The sequence below is a fragment of the Macrosteles quadrilineatus genome, unplaced genomic scaffold, assembly GCF_028750875.1.
Source record: "Macrosteles quadrilineatus isolate MER2022 unplaced genomic scaffold, UCM_ALF_1.0 Scaffold_1__1_contigs__length_201487025, whole genome shotgun sequence".
Lineage (NCBI taxonomy): Eukaryota > Metazoa > Arthropoda > Insecta > Hemiptera > Cicadellidae > Macrosteles > Macrosteles quadrilineatus.
The window spans coordinates 109545312-109569957 of NW_026542594.1; the positions used below are offsets into that span (position 1 = coordinate 109545312).

General features: G+C 34.2%; 2 protein-coding genes across 2 annotated transcripts in view; one reads left to right on the forward strand and one right to left on the reverse strand.

Annotated features, from left to right (window-relative positions):
• Positions 1 to 24646, reverse strand: part of LOC128983048 (uncharacterized) — a 331667-nt gene that overhangs the window by 300242 nt on the left and 6779 nt on the right. The gene's annotated exons all lie outside the window — the stretch shown is intronic.
• LOC128999757 (uncharacterized) lies at positions 1114 to 3333 on the forward strand. Its single transcript, XM_054426422.1, has one exon. The coding sequence runs from the start codon at positions 1114 to 1116 to the stop codon at positions 3331 to 3333; it is 2220 nt and encodes a 739-aa protein (XP_054282397.1).

Below are 24646 nucleotides of genomic sequence, written 5' to 3' on the forward strand. Positions count from 1 at the left end.
CAGCAACCTGAGGAGACTATTGACCAATATCTCCAGGCTTTAAAATTACTAAGTAAAGACTGTCAGTTTAAAGCTGTCACAGCTGAAAAGAATAGGGATGATTATATCCGTGACACATTTATTGCTGGAATAAAATCTTCTGCAATTCGCCAGCGCTTACTAGAAAATGTTTCGTTGACACTAGATCAGGCATATAGTCAAGCCAGATCCCTAGAACTTGCACATGAACAATCATTAGCTTTTCAATCTTTCCAATCTATAGTAAATGCAACTTCGTCCCAAGAAACTCAAGCGAGCAATCACAATGTTGATGCAACTTCAAGCAGTTTAGAAAAGTGTTCTCTAGCTGCTGTGACTGAAAAATGTTTCTTTTGCGGTAATCTAAGACATCCTAGGGTCAAATGTCCAGCTAAAAATACAATTTGTCATAACTGTGGTAAACAGGGGCATTTTGCTAAGGTCTGCAGGGCAGGTAAACAACAAACCAAGCAATTGGATAAATCTAAAGAAGTAATGAACTCTATTGACCTAGCAGCTTCGCCCGGTGGGTTAACAAAGAGTACAGTACAAGCCCTAGTTAATGGTAAATCTGTCTCTGCTTTGATAGATACGGGAAGCTCTCTAAGTTTTATAAACAAATCTACTGCTCTTAATTTAGGTATTCCTATAAAACCAGGTAGGGGTACTGTCTCAATGGCTACTACATCAATCACATCCGACATAACAGGTCAGTGCAAAGTAAATCTTGTCATTCTTGATCACTTTTACAAGCAAGTTAATCTTTCATTGTTACCAGATCTTTGTGCAGATATAATTGTTGGACATGATATTTTGAAAAACCATGCAAGTATTAAAGTAGTCTTTGGTGGCAACAAGTCACAACTAACCGTATGTAGCGTGACAGCCTCAACTGTAGAACCGGTATCTTTGTTTTCTAATTTAAAACCGGAATGTAAGCCAATCGCTATCAAGTATCATCGCCATAGCACCGATGATTTAAAGTTTATTGAAAACGAAGTAAGTAAATTGCTTAAAGACGATGTTATAGAGCCTAGTATGTCTCCATGGAGGGCTCAAGCATTAGTAGTTACTACTGAAAATCATAGAAAAAGAATGGTCATTGACTACTCCAGGACTATAAATCGTTTTACATTACTGGACGCTTACCCACTACCTAGAATCGATGATATCGTTAACAAAGTTGCAAATTATGAGTTTTTCAGTACTATCGACTTGAAAAGTGCGTACCACCAAGTAAAGATAAGAAATGAAGAAAAGCACTACACAGCTTTTGAGGCCTGTGGGCAACTCTACCAGTTTAAGCGTATCCCGTTTGGGGTCACTAATGGGGTGGCAGCATTCCAACGTGTAATTGACCAAGTCATCCGAACAGAACAGTTACAAGACACTTACGCCTATCTTGATGATGTCACAATCTGTGGAAAAACACAAGAACAACACGATATAAACTTAAAAAAGTTTATCGAAGCTGCATCCAAATACAACCTAACGATTAATAATGAGAAGTCTTCATTTTCACTGCGATCGTTCAACTTGTTGGGCTATCATATATCAAACAAAACTATCAAGCCTGACCCCAGTCGACTAGATCCTTTGAAAAATTTACCTCCACCCAGAGACACCGCATCACTGAGGAGGACCCTTGGTATGTTTTCACATTATGCATCACTTATACCAGATTATGCTACCAAAGTGATTCCACTTGCGCGTACTACATTCCCTTTGTCCAAAGCAGGGCTCCAGTCTTTCGAAACTATAAAAAGTGAAATCATCAGATCTGTAGTAAGCTGCATTGACCCTGAAGCACAGTTCATCGTAGAAACTGATGCATCTGAGAGTACCATTGCTGCTACTTTGACTCAATCAAACCGTCCAGTCGCATTCTTCTCAAGGATACTTTCTCCAGCAGAACATAGACATTCAAGTGTCGAAAAAGAAGCACAAGCTATTGTGGAAGCACTGCGGAAATGGCGTCACTATTTGTTTGGTAAACATTTCAAGCTGATTACTGACCAGAGGTCGGTTTCTTTTATGTTCGATAACAACCGTCATGGCAAAGTGAAAAATGAAAAGATAATGAGGTGGAAACTGGAATTGTCGTGCTTTCATTATGATATTGTATATAGACCCGGTAAAGATAATATGGCTGCAGATGCCCTGACTAGAGTATGTTCTTCAATCCAAAATCAAGAAAAACTGTTGATTGATTTACATGCGAATCTATGTCATCCAGGTGTGACACGTTTGTACCACTGGGTTCGAAGTAAAAACTTGCCCTACTCGATTGATGAAATCAGACGAATAACAAACTCCTGCAATGTGTGTGCTGCTGTGAAACCTAGATTCTTCAAACACAAAGGGATTTTGATTAAAGCCACTTCTGCATTTGAACGGCTAAATATCGATTTCAAAGGCCCGCTGCCTTCATCAAGTCGAAACCGTTACTTATTAGAAATAGTAGACGAGTTTTCACGGTTCCCTTTCGCTTTCCCTTGTTCAGACATGTCATCGTCAACAGTTAAGTCGAAACTAAAAACATTATTTTCTGATTTTGGGGTTCCTAGTTACATACATTCGGACAGAGGAACATCATTTATGAGCCAAGACTTAAAAAGCTACTTGAACTCACTTGGAATCTCAACTAGTAGAACCACTGCGTACAATCCAGCAGGTAATGGGCAAGTTGAAAGGTATAACGGCATTCTATGGAAAACAATTGAACTGGTGTTGAAATCACTTAACTTAGAAATAAACCAATGGGAGACAGTTTTAGAGGATGCCCTCAGCTCAGTGAGATCATTACTTTGCACAGCCACAAATCAAACTCCTCACGAGCGTATGTTCTTACATCCACGTAGATCTGGGAACAATGGTGTTTCAGCTCCTTCATGGCTTCTCAATTCCGGCCCTGTCTACTTGAAGAGATTCAATCGTACGTCCAAGTATGAGCCCCTTGTTGAAGAGGTCCAACTTCTTCACGGGAATGCCGAGTATGCTCATGTTAAGTTGCCTGACGGAAGAGAAACTACCGTGTCTACACGTCATCTTGCTCCGGTTGGTGAGTACCAAACCGACATAGAGCAAACAGATTTTGAGAGCGATGAAAATATTCTATTACCCACTTCTCAACCTGAATCTGAATACTTTCCTAGTCCATCATCAACAGAGAACCAAGAAGATGAAATGAATACTACTGCCGAGAATTTACAACCTAGACAAGAAGCTTCTAGAGGAGAGAACCATAACACATATCTGAGAAGAAGTTTCAGAAGCAGAAGACCTTCTAATTATTTAAATGACTACGTTCATTAACATTAGGGAGGAAGAATGTAGTAAAAAACATGTGTCTTCAATTCTTTATTATTGTTTTGTTGTGTTTGTAAACAAGTCCATTATAATTCAATGTAGTATTGTTCAAGTTATTAAAAACCTTTCTAAAGGTAATAAAAGTTCTTTTTAATTCATTCTTACTCTCATTACAGTAGGTATGATTGAAGGAGTACTTAAAAGACGTTTAGTTGCTTTCCACATATTTGGGTCACTCGGATGAATATCAGAAACATACTTCTTATAGTTGTCTATTATAAATTCCTCGAGTTCTGTTTTCACTCGTCTTCCCAGTTCGTTGAGTTGCCTTTTAAAGTGTGGTAGACGGTATCGCTGCCAAAGTCGTCTAACTTTATGTTTTTCTCTAATCAGACGCATTATTCTCATCGGAGGATGATGGTAGTCGTTATTTGGCGTGGATCGTGAGGGATTTCAGATAGCTTTCCTGGCACAAGTTTTCAATGATTCGGTAAATATTTTTACAGAGTTTTCTATTTCGATGCAAGAAGATAATTTAGGCATACCTCCTAAACATTTATCCAATTCTGCACTGAAAATTTCCCAATTTATCTTTCCATTAATTAATCGTTGAGGTGGACAACTAAATTGAGGTTGCGTGAAAAAGGACTATAACGGGAGAATGGTCAGAGTCCAGCTCGGGTAAAACATTTTGAATGATTGGAGCTGTAAAGTTGTTGTGCAAAACCAAATCTAGTATATCTGGTTGATAATTAGGTTGCCATGGGAAATGTGTTGGTTCTTGTGGCGCATCAATCATTACGTTTGAGTTATTTGTAAGTCGTAACAAACGGTTTCCATTTGGGTTTGTGGTTCTGCAACCCCATATCTGATGTTTACAATTTAGGTCCCCCATAACGACAGTCGAACAATTTTCTGCAAACAGCACCTGCAAGTCATTATTGTGTAGCCGTTTGTTCGGGGGTTTGTAGACAGAAATTAAGCGAAAGTCTGCACCATGACTTAAATTAATTTTTACACCAACAGCTTCTACCGAAGATAAACGAGGTAAAAATATATTATGATGGTCCAAAGTTCTTCGCACAAAGATTGCAACGCCACCTGAAGCTATTGGATTAGGCCTATCTTCCCTGTATATAGAATACCCATTAATTTTGAAATTTTCCACATTGGTCAGGTGTGTCACAGTAATGCACGCAATATCGATGCCAAACGCATCGATGTCTCACCATAAACGCGATAAAAGTAGCACGTTCATCTCTAAGCCCATTGGCATTCCAGTTAAGGAGGGTTAAATTGTTAATTTGAAAATAATTGACCTGATCCATTTGAGAGAATAGAGCTTATCACATTACTTATTATCTTTTTGAGAGTAGGAATGAAAGATTTCACCACATCTAGGATTATTACATTCTTTAAAAATGTAAACATGTAAAATTTTGAAGACTATGGGGCGTAGCCCAAGGGAAATATGAAAATTAAATGATACTACGTTCTTTGATACTACTCTTAAACTTAAATGATACTACTCTTTTCTTTTTCTACTACGTACTTTGCGTTCGCAAAGGCATCCACAAAATTGAGTGGAGTCATCAAGACGTCATGGACCTGTTTTCCTCCCTTCCCATATCATTTTAGGTTTGTAGATACCTTAATCTAATCGTCATAAACAGTTTCCACACTCCGGACAGCTCACCTTGACTACTTCCTTCACCATTTCCTACGTCACGGACCTGTTTCCTTCCCTTCCAATAGCATTTTAGGATTACAGATACGTTAATATACTCGTCATAAACAGTTTCCACACTCCGGACAGCTCGCCTTGGCTACTTCATTCACCACTTCTAACGTCGCGGACCCGTTTTCCCCCCTTTCCATAGAATTTTAGGAATGCATATACCTTAATCTAATCGTCAAACACAGTTCCCACACTCCGGAGAGCTCGCCTTGACTACTCCCTTCACCACTTGCTACGTCGCGGACCCGTTTTCCTCCCTTCCCATAGAATTTTAGGAATGCAGATACCTAAATGTAATCGTCATATACAGTTTCCACACTCCGGACTACTCACCTTTACTACTTCCTTCACCACTTCCTACGTCACAGATCTCAAGCTAGTGTCGTCATTTGATTATATTTATGATCCATACCGTTTCTGTTCTAATATCTGTGGATTAATGCTATCAGTATTTCTTTCTCTACTGCATTCAAAAGTCAACAGCTGATCATATGTTTTTGTTTATGTGTCAAATACTGCTTCCATAAGGATTACATTGAAACTTTGAGACCCAGTGGGGCGGATTCCTGAGAGATTTTTTTAACGCCATATAGGCCTAGATGTTGGCACTCACCGATATGGTCTTTATCACCATGCAAAATTTGAAAATGATTGATTCAGCCGTCTAGGAGGAGTTTGCGTATTACGAAATGCATAAGAGTCGACGTATAAGAGCATCGCTCGCTTCGCTCGCTCCGCTCAATAATATTGCATTGTCATCCATTTGTGAGGTATGTTTCAAATTTCAAGTCTCTAGCTCATCAGGAACTTAGTTTAAAATTGATGTCAAAATTTGTAAAAAAGCGAGCTAATAAAAACAAGCCCATGTGGCGTAGCCCAAGGGAAATATTAAAATTCAATAATATAATATTGCACTGTCTTCCATTTGTGAGCTATGTTTCGAGTTTCAAGTCTCTAGCTCATCGGGAAGTATCAAAATTTGCAAGAAAGCGAATTAATAAAAACAAGCCCATGGGGTGTAGCCCAAGGGAAATATGAAAATTAAAAGATATAATATTGCTTTGTCTTCCATTTGTGAGCTATGTTTCAAGTTTCAAGCTCATCGGGAAGTTAGTATAAAATTGATTGGAAAATTTGTACCGGACAAGAAAGCGAGCTAATAAAAACGTTTTAAAAACAATCTGTTTCATTTGTACACATATGGTTTGTTGTCTTGTTGTTGAGACGCAGTAGACGCAGTGAGACGTAGTACTAATTATTCTGATAACAGGATTTTCAAGTGAACGTTGCAAAACAGTATTATATCTATAACTTCATATAGTCAATGTTTAAATTTTTTTTAAAAGTACGGAACTGTGTCATTAGGTAAATATCATAGTTCAGTTGGTTTTCTTACAAGAAATTTAATATTTTGAAACATCGCTTGCAGCGGCATAAATTTTAATAATGTTACCGTTATTAAAATTTACAACAAAAGGTCGTTATTATGAGTGGGTATGACCTGCACTTTGGAAATGTCGAAACTATGAGTTGCCAGAGGCGTTTATAAAACAGTTATTGTATCAAATTATTTAAAAAAATCACACAACGATCGCCCAACATTGCCACCTCATATCTGTATATGGATTGGGAGTGTTATGTGTAAAATAATGTGAAAACCCTTATAGGGCAATTTATGAAATAATGGATAATTTTGCGCAAGGTTTCTCGTCATGACGAACATTTTAAGTATATGGTTTATGGGGGTGAAAAGTTCATGGGTACTTTTGGTTTTATACAGGGTGGTAAAAAAGTCCCTGGACAGTTAAATATTTTAAAAAAATAATGCAGATAGAGCTACAATACTTGGTACAAAGTTACAGGGCATAAAACTCTATTTTAACACATATTCAGTTATCCAATAACTCTTCAGGGGGACGGCCCACAAGGAGTCGGAAGAAAATCTTAAATGGAAGCATAGGTCAATATGCACATCAAATTAAAGGTCTTTTTTAGTAGAATACAATGCCGCAAACCGCACTTCAAAAGGTTGATCCTGCGCAAAATGACAGTTGTTCAAAGATTCATTTAATTTACATTGCTATTATACGCTTACTCCTCAGGGGGCACAGCCCTAGGAATCGGAAGAAAATTTTTAACGTAAGCATAGGTCGATATGCACATCAAATTAAAGGTCTTTCCTAGTAGATTACGATGCCGTAAATTCAAGCTCAAAAGAATGCCTGAATAAAAAATGACAGTCGTTCAAAGATTCAAAATGGCGGATTCAAGAAATCTTTGAACATCTGCCATTTTGCGCAGGATCAACCTTTTGAAGTGCGGTTTGCGGCATTGTATTCTACTAAAAAAGACCTTTAATTTGATGTGCATATTGACCTATGCTTCCATTTAAGATTTTCTTCCGACTCCTTGTGGGCCGTCCCCCTGAAGAGTTATTGGATAACTGAATATGTGTTAAAATAGAGTTTTATGCCCTGTAACTTTGTACCAAGTATTGTAGCTCTATCTGCATTATTTTTTTAAAATATTTAACTGTCCAGGGACTTTTTTACCACCCTGTATAAAGCCAAAAGTACCCATGAACTTTTGAGAAAACTACAAGTCACACCCCCATAAACCATATACTTAAAATGTTCGTCATGACGAGAAACCTTGCGCAAAATTATCCATTATTTCATAAATTGCCCTATAAGGTCGTAATTGCTTTCCAAAGGGAACTTTCCTTTTACCTAATGTTAAAAATACCTCAGCTGTTATTATTTTTTCGTATTACCATTACTGTATTCTGTTTTGTTTATTTTATCTTAACTTAACCAATCAATAGTTTTATTAATACTAATGTAGTAAAACGGGGTGGAGCAGCCCGTGGGTAACAGCTAGTTTAAATAACATAGTTTAACGAGTACTTAGGTTTGCTGCAACAGGGAGGGTAAAAACGTGTTTTTCTTTTTGTAAAATGGTAATAGTTTAGTATGAAATGAGTGCATTTCCCAAATTTGATCAAAATATGATCATAAACAAGCAAACTACAACAGTTTTACTTATTCTCCATAAGAATAACATTGGAATTTTAAATTTACAGTTTTTTGGAATTTTCTCCGTAACCATTAGGCGCATAATAACGCTTCAATATACTAAATTATTTGTTTTTTAAGCTCTAGAAAATGGTTTGGAAAGAAAATGCTAAATTTTAAATTTTTAGGCTCAAAAATGGGAAAACCCAATTTTTGCCCCATAAAACCCCATAAAACCGGGGTTTATGGGGTTTTTGGATCATAGTCCAGTTGGATCATGCTGGTTCGCGAACTCGACCGAATAAACGTATTTTTACACGTTTTTACCAAATTTCATCAAAATCGGATGATTTTTTCTCGAGTTATCGTGCTAACGGACATATCTAAATAAATCCCGCATATGTAACTAAGGGATACAAATTCTAGACCACTTCTAGATGAGCTAGAGACTTGAAATTTTCGGTGGTCGTAGGTCTAGTGACTAAACCCCCGGGAAAAATCCGAAAAGTCGCATTTTCAAATTTTAACCCCCCCGAAATTTCGAATTTCCCCCCCCCATGTTATCCTTATGGGAAATAACATTAAAAAATACCGAATTTGGTACTCTCATATGAACCGCTTAGAAACGTGCTAGAGACTTCAAATTTGCGTAGTATTGTAGTATGAGATCTTATATTACCGGTGGAATTTGCAAAAGTCCCATTTTCAAATTTTAACCCCCTCAAAAATCCAAAATGGCGGACCTCTGAAAAAGAAAAAAAACACTTTTTTTCAACCGGATGTAGCTCGAAAACGGTAAGAGCTAGAAAAGATTTGAAAGTATATCCAGGAACAGGAATTAAATTATCTACAAAACCCTCTGGGCGTTTTCCGAAAATCGCACTCCTTCAGCTTCAAAAAACGCCCTACTTTCAAAATTTGGTAAATTTTTATTACATTTTTACCGGTTTTCGCCATGTTTTCATACTTAAATAATTTTTTTTTTCAAAAACTAGTATTGCTTTGTATTCTCCTTACTTTACTTTAAATTTTACTTATCACATGTTTTTTCGTAACTTTACTCCTTGACCCCCAAAACTTAATTTTAATCTCAAAATTTGAAGGTTTTTTGCCACTTTTACGAGCCCCGTGTTATTCTTATGGAGAATAAGATTGAAATATAATGACTTTGGTATGGTCATATGAATCGTTTAGAAATGTGCTAGAGACTTGTAATTTGGTAGTATTGTAGTAAGGGATCATAAGGTAATGGTGAAAATTTCAAAAGTCCCATTTTCAAATTTTAACCCCCCCAAAAATCCAAAATGGCGGACCTCTGAAAACGATAAAACACGTTTTTTTCAAACGGATTTAGCTCGAAAACAGTAAGAGCTAGAAAAGATTTGAAAGTATATCCAGGAACAGGAATTAAATTTTCTACAAAACCTTTTAAGATGTTTTCCGAAAATCGCACTCTTTCGGGTTCAAAAAACTCCCTACTTTCTAAATTTGGTAAATTTCTTTCAACTTTTTACCGGTTTTCGCTATTTTTTCATACTTAAATCATTCCTTTTTGCAAATATTATTATTGCTTTGTATTCTCCTTACTTTAGTTTAAATTTTACACAGTACGTCTTTTTTCGTAACTTTACTCCTTAACCCCCAAAACTTAGGTTTAATGTCAACATTTGAAGGTTTTTTACCACTTTTACGAGCCCCATGTTATTCTTATGGAGAATAACATTGAAAAATGCCGACTTTAGTATGCTCATCTGAACCAATTAGAAACGTGCTAGAGACTTGAAACTTGGTAGTATTGTAGTATGGGATCTTACATTACCGGTGAAATTCCCAAAAGACCCATTTTCTAATATTAACCCCCCCAAACATCCAAAATGGCGGACCTCTGAAAACGAAAAAACAAGTTTTTTTAATCGGATGTAGCTCGAAAAAGTAAGAGATAGAAAGGATTTGAAAGAATCTTAGCGAAAGGAAATTAAATTTTCTACAAAACCCTAAATTGCGTTTTCCAAAAATCGCACTCCTTCAGCTTCAAAAAACGCCATACCTTAAAAATTTGATAAATTTCTTTCCAATTTTTACCGGTTTTCGCTATTTTTTCATACTTAAATAATTACTTTTCGCGAATATTATTATTGCTTTGTATTCTCCTTGGTTCTTGTATTCTCCTTACTTTAAATTCTACTCCTTTAATAATTTTTCGTATCTTTACTCCTTAACTCCCAAAACTTAGGTTTAATTTCAAAATTTGAAGGTTTTTTTACCACTTTTACGAGCCCCATGTTATTCTTATGGAGAATAAGATTAAAATATAATGACTTTGGTATGGTCATATGAATCGTTTAGAAACGTGCTAGAGACTTGGAATTTGGTACTATTGTAGTAAGGAATCATACGTTTATGGCAAATTTTGCAAAAGTCCCATTTTTAAATTTTACCCACCTTAAAAATCCAAACTGGCGGACCTCTAAAAACGACAAAACCCATTTTTTTCAATCGCCTATAGCTCGAAAACAGTAAGAGATAGAAAATATTTGAAAGGATTTTCATGAACGGGAATCAAATTTTCTACAAACCTTTAATAGGTGTTTCCCGAAAATCGCACTCCTTAACCTTCAAAAAACGCCCTACTTTCAAAATTTGGTAAATTTCTTTAAATTTTTACCGGTTTTCGCCATTTTTCATACTTAAATAATTTGTTTTTGCAAAAATTAATATTGCTTTGTATTCTCCTTACTTAACTTTAAATTTTAAACACTACGTGTTTTTTCGTAACTTTACTCCTTGACCCCCAAAACTTAGGTTTAATGTCAAAATTTGGGGCCCCCCAATATTATTCCTACAGGTGCATCGGTCTAAATCAATTTTAACCAATTCTAGATTAGCTAAAGATGTGAAATTTGGCTCAATTGTAGGTCTTGCGCCATGGCCCATTTGTATTTACCCCCAACCAAAAAAGGGGACCTGGGGGCGTCGTATTTTCAACCCCCCACCCAAATATTGAATCCTCCCCCCCCCCTAATGTTATTCTTACAGGTGCATAAGTCTAAATCACGTTTACCCATTTCTAGATTAACTGGATATCTGAAATTTGGCATGATTGTTGATCTTGCGCCCTTTTCAAAATTGACATTTTACAAACATAACTCCCCCCCCCACGAAAATTAGAATCCCCCCAATGTTATTCCTACAGGTGCATCGGTCTAAATCAATTTTACCCACTTCTAGATTAGCTAAAGATCTGAAATTTGGCTCAATTGCAGGTCTTGCGCCATGGCCCATTTCTTTTTATCCCCAACCAAAAAAGGGGGCCTGGGGGCGGAGCCCCCAGCGAGCCAAAGGCGAGTATATATATATATACAGGGTGTTTGGTAGTCAGTGTCAAATATTTTAAGGCATTATTATGCACGCAAATTGCTATAAAAATAAGCAAGTTGGATAGTTATATCTCACTCCTACTTCCGGCAACATCCATTTTTAGAATTTTCCAAATTTCTTGACATTGCCTAATAAAATCTCATATTTCTCAACTTTTAACTTACATAAAGATATTTTCAATGGTGTTTTTAGAATCCTCATTACATTTTCTATCAAAACACGTATAAAATAGTACAGCTTAACCATTTAAAAGTTTTTAAATTTGACTTAAATAACAAATTTTGAACAATCAATAAAAAGGCCGCTACAACTCGCTTAAGATAAATGTTTACTAAGTCGTGTTAAAAACTGTCAAATAGTTTAAAAACATATCCACATTTTAAGCTTTACAATGATATGCAATATGTGACATGTAATGTCAGCCTAAGGGAAAAATTTGCATTAAACATAAAATTAATCATTTTTGCACAAAACTGCACTCATTAATTACGAGAACGCATTTAGTAAATGTTGTGTGCAAAAGGTATCTATCTATATATTAATAGGCAAGCATGTTTCTTTAAAACCTTTTTTCTCAGCTCGTGTGTATCGTAGGGAAAATCTACGCATACCGTTAGAAAGCTATTTTCCTGTAGGTGTGCAGAATCCCTTTATAAATTAAAATAGGCTCAAAAATAAGCACAAAAAATTAATTTGAAATTTTAAAAAAATTTACATGGGTCTTATGGGTTGCTATGGTGATGACGAAATAACAACAAAATATAAACAGAAAATCAAAACAAATGGAAGACATTCCAATCACGTGTTTTATTTACAGTGTGGGGTGAAAATATAGAGAAGTTTGCACAAAACATACTTTTGGTCGATTTTTCGACCACGGGGCGTGCTCTCGTCTGTATAATTAAGTATTTCCCAATTAAACTTGTAAAATTTAATACTGTAGTAAAGTACAGTCCAAACTAGTTGTAGTGCTTTGAATGCCTCGTAAAAGTAGTTAAATTTATAAATACACACGTTAGTTGTGATTACGAATATACTGATCATATGTAATTAAGAATATTTCTACCGAACAAATTTTCAAATACAAGGTAGGCCTAATATATTTCTTATTGGAAACATACAAAAATGATGGATAAGCTGCACCTAAAGAATTTTAAATGCTAAAGAACGCGCAAAGTCAGGTAGTTTTAACCAGGGCCGGGAATAGCAGCTAGTACAATTACAAGCTACTATCCCCGGCCCTGGTTTTAACCACATATTTAAAACTCTTAAGATGCAGCTTCCATGGTGTTTTCCATGGTTCTGTTTGTATTCAATTATATAAAAAAATATTACCTTGTATTTCAAAATTATTCTGTATAAATAACTTAAATTGTTAAAATAATGTTAATTATCTATTATCTTAATTACCTCTGACTTGTGCATTTATAAAATTCTCTATATTAACCTGGTATAAAATAACTCAAAGCCCTTTGACTATGTACCATGGTATTCAATATGTACTAAAATATTAGATTTTTTAAGTTTACTTGGGGTAAACCTTATTATACAGATACCTTTTGCACATAACTTTCAATAAATGCGTTCTTGTAATTAATGATTGCAGTTAATGAAAAAAATGATAATTTAATGTTTAAAGCAATATTTGTCCTCTTAGGCTGATATTGCATGTCACATATTGCATATCATTTTAAAGCTTAAAATGTGGAGATGTTTTTTATACTATTTGACAGTTTTTAACACGACTTGGTAAAACAGTTTCTTAAGCGAGTTCTAGCGCCCTTTTTATTGATTTTTCAACGTTTGTTATTTAAGTCAATTTTAAGAACTTTTAAATGGGTTTAGCTGTACCATATTATAGGTGTTTGATAGAAAGTTTAATGAAGATTCTAAAAATGCCATTGAAAATATCATTATGTAGGTTAAAAGTTGAGAAATATGAGATTTTATTAGGCAATGTCAAAAAATTTAGAAAATTCTAAAAATTGCTGTTGCCGGAAGTAGGAGTGAGATATAACTACCCAAATTGCGTATTTTTATATCAATTTTTATGCATAATAATGCCTTAAAATATTTGACACTGACTACCAAACACCCTGTATATATACATATGAATTTGAACGTATGGTGTTTTTGGTCTCTAGGGACCTCAAAACGAAAATGTAAATCGGTCCCGGGTCCAGGTCTTACCATGATGAGTACTACGGTAACCGCTTATTCTCTATAGGGGAAATTGTCTAATAAAATAAGAACAAATGCTTACAATGTGTATTTCACCTCAGTACGTTACGCATTTTTAGAGGAATGGATGATGAAAAAATTTAAATGATTCTGTACACCTTATTAGGATCTGGATGACGTAATTTGCCAAATTATATGCTAATTCATAACCGATTCTCTTAGTGTACTGATAACAAGCCAAACTTAGTATTTAAGTACTATAATCCAAACTAGGGACTTTCCAAACAATCCAAGCAAGGAAATCAGTGAAAATGAGTTAAAGTAAAGATGGAATTCAATCAAGCAGGTCTTATAGAAATATAATATCCATGTGTTGTAATAAACAATTTATATAGTTGAATATTGTATCCCATATATATATGTATGGTATTTCAACTGTGATAATTGAAAATAAAAACATATTATAAATTGACTGTTGATTTGCCTAATATTTCAGGCAAGTAATTTTCATGTCACGTTAATTGCCAGCCATCGAGCTGGCTCCTGTCGCATATAAAACTCCCTTAGAGAATAAAATTAATGAAAAACTTGAGTCCCGATGTGTGTTTTATTTCAAGACAAAATTGTATAAGCAACTACTTGTGAACACTGTAGTGTGTACTTTTCCTGACCCCACTCCCATCGTCTTGAAACTCCCAAAATATTTCACGTTTTACGGCAAGGTGGTCGAATTCCTTTGTATGATCAATGTGATTTCCTTGATTGATGGATATCAATGTTTTCAGTAATCTGTGTAACTTGTAATTATTGTTGTAAAACAAACATGTCCTAAGTTCAGTATGGTGCAAATAGAATTGTTCATTTCGGTACTAAACAAAAACCATATGTGTACAAATTAAACTGATTGTTTTTAAAACGTTTTTATTAGCTCGCTTTCTTGTCCGGTACAAATTTTCCAATTAATTTTATACTAACTTCCCGATGAGCTAGTAACTTGAAACTTGAAACATAGCTCACAAATGGAAGACAATGCAATATTATATCATAGAATTTTAATATTTCTTCCCAGTCGCCCACAATTTTGACGCAAAGAATTGGCTTACGTAATTAATGTATAGATTAATATTATAATGTTTTTTGTTTAAAAGACAAAGGAAATAATTACCCAATCACGTTAGATTTTGTGTTTTCCTGCCTCGAAGAGATCGCGCACAGTGAAAATAATAGGGCAAAGCAAATAATAGTGATATGATGAGAAATACTCGTTTTCACCCTTATCAACTGCCGTTAGCCATGGAAAATGCAGTAATTCACTTTTCGAACTTGGGCTAAAGAATGAAGTATGTAGCTTTTGTGTGTGTGCTTAATTTCATATTGTATTGGAAAAACTAATTAAAAAGTTATGTTCAGGGTTTTCTTCAAAATATTATAAGTTAATGATTATCACGACAAAATAATAGTAATTTTCAACTTAAATGAGAGCAATAGAGAATTGTAAATTAATTCAAATATATCACGGATTTTGAAGTCACAAAGTGTTCAATATACGCTGCTAGTATTTTGGTGTTTTCTGTTAGATGTACAAACAGTTTTTTTGTTTCTTTTTTTTTTAAGCGAAAGGTATTTATCCAACGTGAAAAGAACGATTTTTGTCATTCATGAAAAAACCGGTATCACGCATTAATACGTAATTAACTCGTGCCGTATTTCTTGTCTGTATTCATGGTATGAAGTAGGTTAATGAATTAATACTTGCAATGAGACAATGCTTTGAAGGAATTAGAAAATTCTACTTTAAAACTTGTATAGGCTATCTACTGTATATAAATAATATTACAGTTTTGTCTGTAAATTGTGTAGAATCATGCCGTTTTTGGTTATTTTTACGTTTCATAGCCTAGGAAAGCCGAAACGAGTCTTATCTCAATTTCTGTCATTCTGTCTGTGACGCCAAAATGTCAATTTACACGGCCTACTCCTAGAAAACTACTGTAGAGTACAGATCAAGATTCCAATCATTTTTCTGTATTCACTGGATTGGTGAGAGTGTCTTTGGCTACTAAAATATGGCCTTGCTACTTTGGAAATAAAATAACGAACCATCAAAACCCAATTTTATGCAATTTTGTCGAGTTTCCTCCTAATTAACCGACTTCCCCACTACCAACAAAAGGAGGAGGTTCTCAATTTGTTTGTGGCGATGTTTTTTTTCTATGTATGTTCGCCAATTTCTCTGTGATTCTTTTACCGATCACCACCAAAATAACCAGGAGAGTTTCTATTTGGTACCTTATATATTATGTTTAAGTATAATATTTGTTTCGGTGAAAAATTCTGAAAACCTTAAATATTCAACATTTATTTTGTTTACATTTGTGCAGAGAAGGCAACGGTGGGGCACACGGAAGATTTCTCAGGTGCCGTTTGACGTCACTAACTGCTGCATCTGAAGAAACAGACAATTTTATAATTTTCTATTATTAAATTAAACTGTCATAACCTAACCAAACTAACCAAACGTGCTGATAATGGAAAAATCGAATAAAGGTTTATTATTCTAAAAAATAGTTTTGTTAATAAAATAAAATTATAAATGCCTAGTCAGCAGTTAGTGACGTCAAACGGCACCTGAGAAATCTTCCGTGTGCCGTTTCGGAGAACGCAATACATAATAATAACATTCCTACAGCTGTTAGTTGAAACCATTTAAATGAAGGTAGAGACAATTCTTCATGAAACAGTTGCTTCATATTGATCAATAAACTATTTCTTGCCATGGAGCCTTAATGAATTACATTGAGAAAAAATGCATTTTGTTTTGGTTACCTACTATAAAAAATGTATTTTAACGTTTGACCTGATTTGTGTATACAGTAATTCTGTATTTAGTATTGAATATTCTGACTTACAAAAACATATATGTTTCAGTGAATAGCTGTATGATATTGACAAATAAAGGTGTATTGTGAAAACCAAAGCATTCGTAAAAACGGGTCTTAATATAAATGAAATGCAATTATTCCTTACACGACCTAAGAAGTGTGACAGTGCATAATCGTCAATTGTCTTAAAAGTGTTAAATATTTCAATTACTAAACATGCATTTGCAGATGTGGAATGTTTATTGATATTCTCTACCCAGTTACTATATCATATCAATACTATTATGCTTGCTTCGGAAAGTCCTAGAGGAAGATGATTTGCAATTTCGACTAGGCTATATCTTGATCAAACAAAACCACCTACATGGCTTGCACCACTTTTAGCTGAACCAATCTTTCATATACATATTTCATTTGCAGATGTGGAATGTTTATTAATATTCTCTACCCAGTTACTATCAATACCATTGTGCCTGCTTCGGAAAGTCCTAGAGGAAGATGATTTGCAATTTCGACTAGGCTATATCTTGAGCAAACAAAACCCCCTACATGACTTACACCACTTTTAGCTGAACCAATCTTTCATATAATATTTTCCAAACATACTATACGAAAGGTACTATGGTGTTAACGACCAATTTTCCACTTTTGAGAGATTTTTTAGTGCTGGTAGCTGAGGAATAACTTTCATATTGTTCCAAAAGGCTTGAGACGTTACTGTATTTCTTTTTATAATGTAGAAGCACACCGATTGCAGGAAACGATGATGTCTGACATTTCAATGTATCTAGAAAAGACAATTAGTTTTTCATTAGGCGTAATGAACAACCCTTTCTTTCTTAAGGAATATCTAAAGATGTTTATTTTCATACCCATTGATTATGTAACCTGAACAGGTGACTCAAGCAGTTTTAAAATAATGATTGTTCTGTGGAACTTTTGATTGTTTCAAACAGTTTTGCTTATCAAAAATCCTCAAGTAATTAATATATAAAAAATTATACAGTCACTAAAAATCATGAAATAATTTATTTTTGTAAAAAAATACAACCGACTTCAAACGCTCTAAAAAGAATGAAATAATTCCAATAAAGTAAACTTTTGTATTAGGCCAGCTCACGTATTTCAAGTCGGCGCGGCTCAAACTTCAAATATGATTGAAATTAAATATTGTGTGTGTATTTTGAAAATCAATAAATTTTAGCTGGATAACATAAATATAAAAAATAAATACTGAACTGTTTTGTTTATATATTAAAGGAAATATTTTATTGTATTTTATGTTTACTTCAGAATAAATGCATTATGAAAATAACACACACAAATATTCTATATGAATAGGAAAATAATTTAGTTTGATATTATGATAGGGAAAAGAAGCTAGTTTAGTATTAAAAAGTTACTTTTCCAAGTTAGAAACATTTAAATGCGTTATAATCTTTTTAAAGATACTCGTATACCACTATAATGCCGATCTCTGATTACGGTAATAAAATAACACTTAACGCATACGGTAACTATGAAAAAGAAATGCAGATTAACACCTTTAGTTATAGATAGTCACCTGCAATATGGACACCCTCTTTCAATTTTGTATCAAAAATCATCATAGAGCCGCGCCGACTTAAAATACGTGAGCTTGCCTAATACAAAAGTTTACTTTATTGGAATTATTTCATTATTTTTAGAGCGTTTGAAGTCGGTTGTATTTTTTTACAAAAATAAATTATTTTAACTATTAAACTTTATGAAATAACGAACAGCTGTTCGGATTATTTCTCACTTCTAGCTGTCACTGATATGTTTACATTAAATACTGTTTACAAATACCGCAGCCATTTCCGATCACGTTATGTAAGCACATCCAAACCAAGTGAGATTAAAAACGTTGTACCTTACATAATGGATTTAATTGATTGCAAGTGCAACAATTGTTCTTGAGTTTTGATAACCGGGGAAAAGACCGTGAATCAATGTTGTATAGGGCTGGGAAATTTACATATTTTCAATCATCGTCGCCAATAGCTTCAAACAAGGTTTCCACTCATTGATAGCGCTTCAAGGACAGATGTGTAAAGTGTAAAGTAAAAAATCCCAACTGTAGTGGTAGATCGCGGATGTAGCTGCGATCTCGGAAGATCTTTCCGATTTTTCTGTGATCGTAACAGAGCCCGCTGTAGCTAAACTCGTTTTCCAAATGTGTCACTTTTTGTTTCTACTTCTACTCACCTCTTTTTGCTGCAATCGCTGGGCCATACCGCCAATCTTGGCCCATAGCCCATCTCTTGGGTATGTAGGCCTAGTTATTCACTACCACATTTCGACGATTTTTGATACCGGTAGGCCTACTTTTCCCTAGAATACATGGCCTTCCTACTTAGAAAATAAAACTTCAAATGTTCCAAACCCCAGCTTTGTGCGATGTTTGTCACATCCTTATATATAATACGTGAAGGCGATTTCTACGAAACGATACTCCTCCATTAATAATGGACGGATTTTTACAAACTATGTGTTAAAAATGAAATATTGTTTGTGTAGATGCCCCCTTTCACCAAATCCTGTAATAAAGGTTCTCGGGTTTTGCCCCACAGGCCATCAAAATCCCAATGTATTTCTATGGATGAAATATTTTGTTTACTTAAACGGACAAATAAATTGCATTAATTACAGCTGTTAATAGTAAACACACGATACACACAAGAGCATTCGTTTTCAGTTTTGATAACTAGAGTGGAGTGATTGATTACATTATCTTTGAGTTGATTCTTTTAAGTTATCGGAAATTATAACTGTTATTCGTTTTGAAATATCGCCCGTAATACTTTGCAATTGCTCGAATTCGAGCAACAGGTGCACTAGTTTCCTCCTAATGTTTGCTAGATATACCAATCATTGTTTAGGGATTACGTCATCTATTAAATAAGAAACCTTTGGTTGGATAAAATTGGTTTCTTCAAACTGTCATCGATATGTTAACATTAAAAATTGCTTACAAATAATGCAATTAATGGAAAATAACTTTGATTTTCTAAAACTTAAAAACAAATCCAATACCAAGGGAGATTAATAACTTCGGGACTTGATCAACACATTTAATTGGTCGTAAGTACTATAGTTCCGAACTGTAAACGTTGATTTTTGGCACTGGTACTTTTCCTTAGAACCGATGGTAGCAGCAAGAATAACTTTTACATATAAACACATCACTATTTACGGTACAGCTTAGTTATCGTTGGTGTTGCACTTTATTTCTTATTAAAATTAATTGATGTCTTGCTGTATAATTTTTGCGTTTTCTGTCTGGGCTCCAAAATGTTAGTTTATGCTATGAAAATAATAACACATTAAGTGAAAGATTTTTTTAGCAAACCATCACGAATTTTGAAAGGTTTACGTTGTTAACATATCAATGTTTTGTGACCTGTGTATTTATTCACTTTTAAATATTTGCAACAGATTCACACGAATTTTACAGTTTGATTACAAGTTATGAATTTCTCATTATGACTGAAAAGCCTATAGCCTAGATAATAATAATGAGAGGAGTATCAAAATTAACAGTAATAAAAATATGGTACATGCAAATACTTGGACAATGAAAGAACTAAGAGTAACGAGAAATAAATACATAGTTGAATTAATAATTAAAATATGTATGGAATTAATGGCACAAATATGTATAGAATAAATTAAACATGGACCAACCAAGAAAACAATAAATTATAAAAATATCTCATTAAGCATGATAAATATTTTTGTAAAAACGATTAATAATATTAATAACAATAGCAATGATACATATTTGAAGTGAATAACTATTGTAAATTATTACAAATCTAAATCGTCTTTTGTACTTCTTTTCATAAATTATGCCGTCGTTTCAACACCATTTTGAGTCGTCTTCGGATTAAGCAAAGCAAATATAAATTCTCATTACAGGTGGCATCATTACTGCGCAAGAAGTAGGCCTAAATACGATTATCATAAAATTTGACGACACTATCTTAAATTTCAAATACTTATTTTGAATGTAGCCTACTTTGCTTTGGTTAAAACGTTACAAATTCCCTAATTCAATTCTGTATTTGTGTGTGTATGTCTGTTGGTAACACATTAATGTCCTTATTTCTCAGTGTTTCGTGGAAAAGACAAGAGCACCTTTGTTAATTAAAATTTCAATCGGAATAAAGTGTGCAAGGGTGAGGTTGAGGTGGTATTTTAACTATTTTTAACCAATGTGGAAAGTAACTTTCAATTATATGTCTACCTTAGGGCTATGCCTCATAGATCTCTAAAGCAATTCTTTTTATCATTGAATATAAACTATGGACTAACACGATCGGATGACATTTAATTGCGAAGCATTCGTTTTGGCTTGAAACTCTCAGTTATTGTATTTGCGAAGGTTTGTTGTATTCCTATACAGTAATTGATTTGACAGCATATCTGGAGATATGCACACTAAATATGCAAACCAACTCCTGTTTTGAATATAAGAAGGTTTCAGCTTACTAACTTACAATTTCCCGTACATAGAACGGGCACACAGCTAGTAAATATAAATTAAACTATATACCAAAATACGCTATTATACCTGTGTTGAAATCTTTAACATGTAAGTGTAAGATACACTTTCGAATAAAAGGATTAAAAGAACCCCTTTTGCTGGTAGTTTACGTCTTATCTTTTCTCTCTGGTGGAAACCCCTTTGCGGATTTCAGTAAAATCTAGAGGCGACAAGGTGATGGAGCTTCTCTTAGCGAAAAGCTTTTAACATTCAGTGTTTCTTGTAAATGGCAAAACCTGCAAGAGCTATTTGGGGAAATGGGTAGTTTCCTCTTGCACATGAGTCCATGATATGCGTACTGCTGTGGTTAACCCTCTTGAAACATGAAACAATTTGATCTAGTTCATTGTACGATACTACTTTGGAGTTTATAGGGTTATCTTGTTGGAGAACTATTTACAAAAAGAAAAACTAAATAACATAATACCTCTATATATGTTTTAATTGACGTTGGATTTTTACGAAAACATTTTCTACCCTACGAAACGTACTTATCATCTTCATCTATATATTAATTATTTATTAATTATTAATTATTATTATTTAAGCCGATTATTTGCGTCAAAATTATGGGCGACTGGGAAGTCGTAGAACGACGGGAGATGGCTCAAATAGTGCAGTAAAAATAAGAGAAAAATTCCATAAACCTAAAAAAAATTAGCACATCCGGGGAATTTGGTACAGATGTTGGGTGTACCTTCCTTTTAAACATACTAAAAGTCCCCTAAAATTGAAGCTGTGCTACGGCCGCCATATTGGAAAATGGCGGCAAATTTCTGTATTTTTCGCTATAGTGACTTTGTTATTAGAGATACAGGAAAAAGCTAAATATACAAAATGTAGTCCATTTAAAAATACACATTTTTATGTTTATCATCTTTCTCTAAACCCAACGGTTTTCGAGTTATTTGTGATTAAGTATATTTAGTATTTTCTATTTATCAAAAAAAGGTTAAACACATTTAAATTGACGGTTACTTTCAAGATTTAGGATAATTCATCCCATTAAGTTAAATAGTGTGATACTATAAAATCTTAAAATTTAACTTTATCTTATGAGTAAAACAACTCCGCCACAGCAAACCTGCAGACTCAGCAATTTTCCATTTGATTTGATGTTTTATTAAATGTATGTGAATAAAATTAGGTTCAACAGGTAACTAGGTTTGCTGCTACATGTAGGTTATTATAGTGTGTTTTTTTAGTAAAATATCAATGACTTAGTATCAAATAACTAATTTTCCAAGTTTGATCATAATAAAGCTATAAACGAGCAAACCACAACAGTTAACTTATTCATAAGTTAACATGACAGTTTTAAATTTACGATTTACAAATTTTAATATACAAATTTTTGGTTGTGTTTACTAAAAAGATGGCGATTATTTGTCTCGATTCGAATATTAACCGAAGGTGTTTTCAAAAGGAGATGAAGCAAGTTATTTAAGTAATATTAATTCGTTACAAGTATCGGAAATATTGAATGCAGTGAGGTAATCAACCATATTTTGTAAAGTACGCAATAGTCATATTAATATTTTATACTCATTTTTACCCATTTAATAAATTAACATTTTAATATTTTGATGGCACTACCAGCTAGTATCGCTCTGATATCAACTATGTGGGATGAATAATTGTCGTAAACCTTGAAAGCAACCGTCGATTGCAATGGGTTTCACCGATTTTTTATAAATAAAACCCACCATACTTAGTTTTCAAACTATACTATACTATACTTAATTAGTGGAAAGTAAATAAAAGAAACGTCTTATAACACTTAAAACATATATTACACTTATACTGTTACCAAAGATTACATATGCTGCATATGTAATCTTTGCTGTTACTCACAAGACGGTAAATATACAAAACAGATGGTATAAAACCACTTACCATCTTTTTTGTATATTTACCGTCTTGTGAGTAACAGTATAAGCGTAAATATATGTTAAGTGTTATAAGACGTTTCTTTTATTTACTTTCCGTAAATTTAATAACACGTACAATGCTGATCAAGAAGTTATTTACAGTCACCAACATGAACTAGACACGAAAAACAACCTTAAAAAAATTTACAATGGGATGTCAAGTCTAGTTAGTTACTGTGGTGGTGACATCAAAGTATTAAAATGTTAATTATTAAATGGGTAAAAATGAGGATAAAATTATTAATATGACTATTGCGTACTTAACAAAATATGGTTGATTACCTTACTGCATTCAATATTTCCGATCCTTGGTACGAATTAATATTACTTAAATAACTTGCTCCATCTCCTTTTGAAAACCCCTTCGGTTAATATTCGAATCGTTACAAATAATCGCCATCTTTTTAATAAACACAACCAAAATTTGCATATTCAAATTTGTAAATCGTAAATTTAAAACTCCCATGCTATTCTTATGAATATATAATACGCTAAGCCGATTTTTGTAAACAGAACTCCTCCCTCATTTTTGGACCGATTTTGGTGATTAAAGTGTCAACAAAATTGCCCTGATCTGTAGTTTTACAAAGTGTTTTTAGTTTTTTGATATCTTTATTAGTTTGGGCAGGATATTCCATCAAAGTTGGGGTTTCTCCAATAAGATTAACATGGGGGAATCTAAATATTTCATTGGAAACTTTGTTTCCACTAATTTGAGTGAATGGCTGGGCGTAGAAACTTGGTAGGCTCGTTTCACATCTACCCGGCTTCTACCCGGCATGCCGTTAACCCGACTTCTAGCCGGCACCGGCACGAGTGCACCTTTCACATTACGCCGACACCGGCACTCCGGCAGTTGTACTCCAGCTTGTGAAACTTCTGTGTCGTAGGGATGGAAATAGAACGTAATAGAGCAATTGTAATGTTAAGTACTTTGAAATAACTTTATTGCAATCGTATTTTATATTTGATTTTTTTATATTTGATTCAGTTTGAATTTAGTAAAATTTAATTCAATATTATGTAATAAAATAAAATAAAAAAATAAATTGAGTCAAAATTCTATTTAATTCAAATAATTCTGCTCTTGAACTAAATTAATTAGTAGTTTATGGTCTATTCATGGACATGACCAAAACTTTGCGAACAAATACCCAAAATTAATACACATTAACTACAAAGAACTGAACTAAAAGTACTCTTGGTGCATCCGACAGACGGCAGGTGTCGGTTGTATGTGAACAGTCACATTGGGCCGCTATACCCACTACTCCAGCCGGCTTGTTTACCCGGCACCGGCTGCCGGCCTTCGCCGAGGGGGCACCCGGCATCCCTCGACTAGTACCCGGCAGCCGGGCAAGTTATTAACCGGTCACGACACATGCCGTGCATGTGTGAACGGTGCCATATACTTCTTCACCCCATTGCCGGTTAAACGACACCCGGCACCCGGCAGCCGGGTAGATGTGAAACAGGCCTAGAGGTGTCAAAAGAAAGGTCTTGGTCTGTAGATGAGTTACCAAAAGAAAAACGAAGTAAATTCACTTAGGGCTCTGTCCCAGAAGCCTTTAAAGATCCCTCCACAGATTTGTTTACATTTCGGTCATATGGATTATTTTCACTAC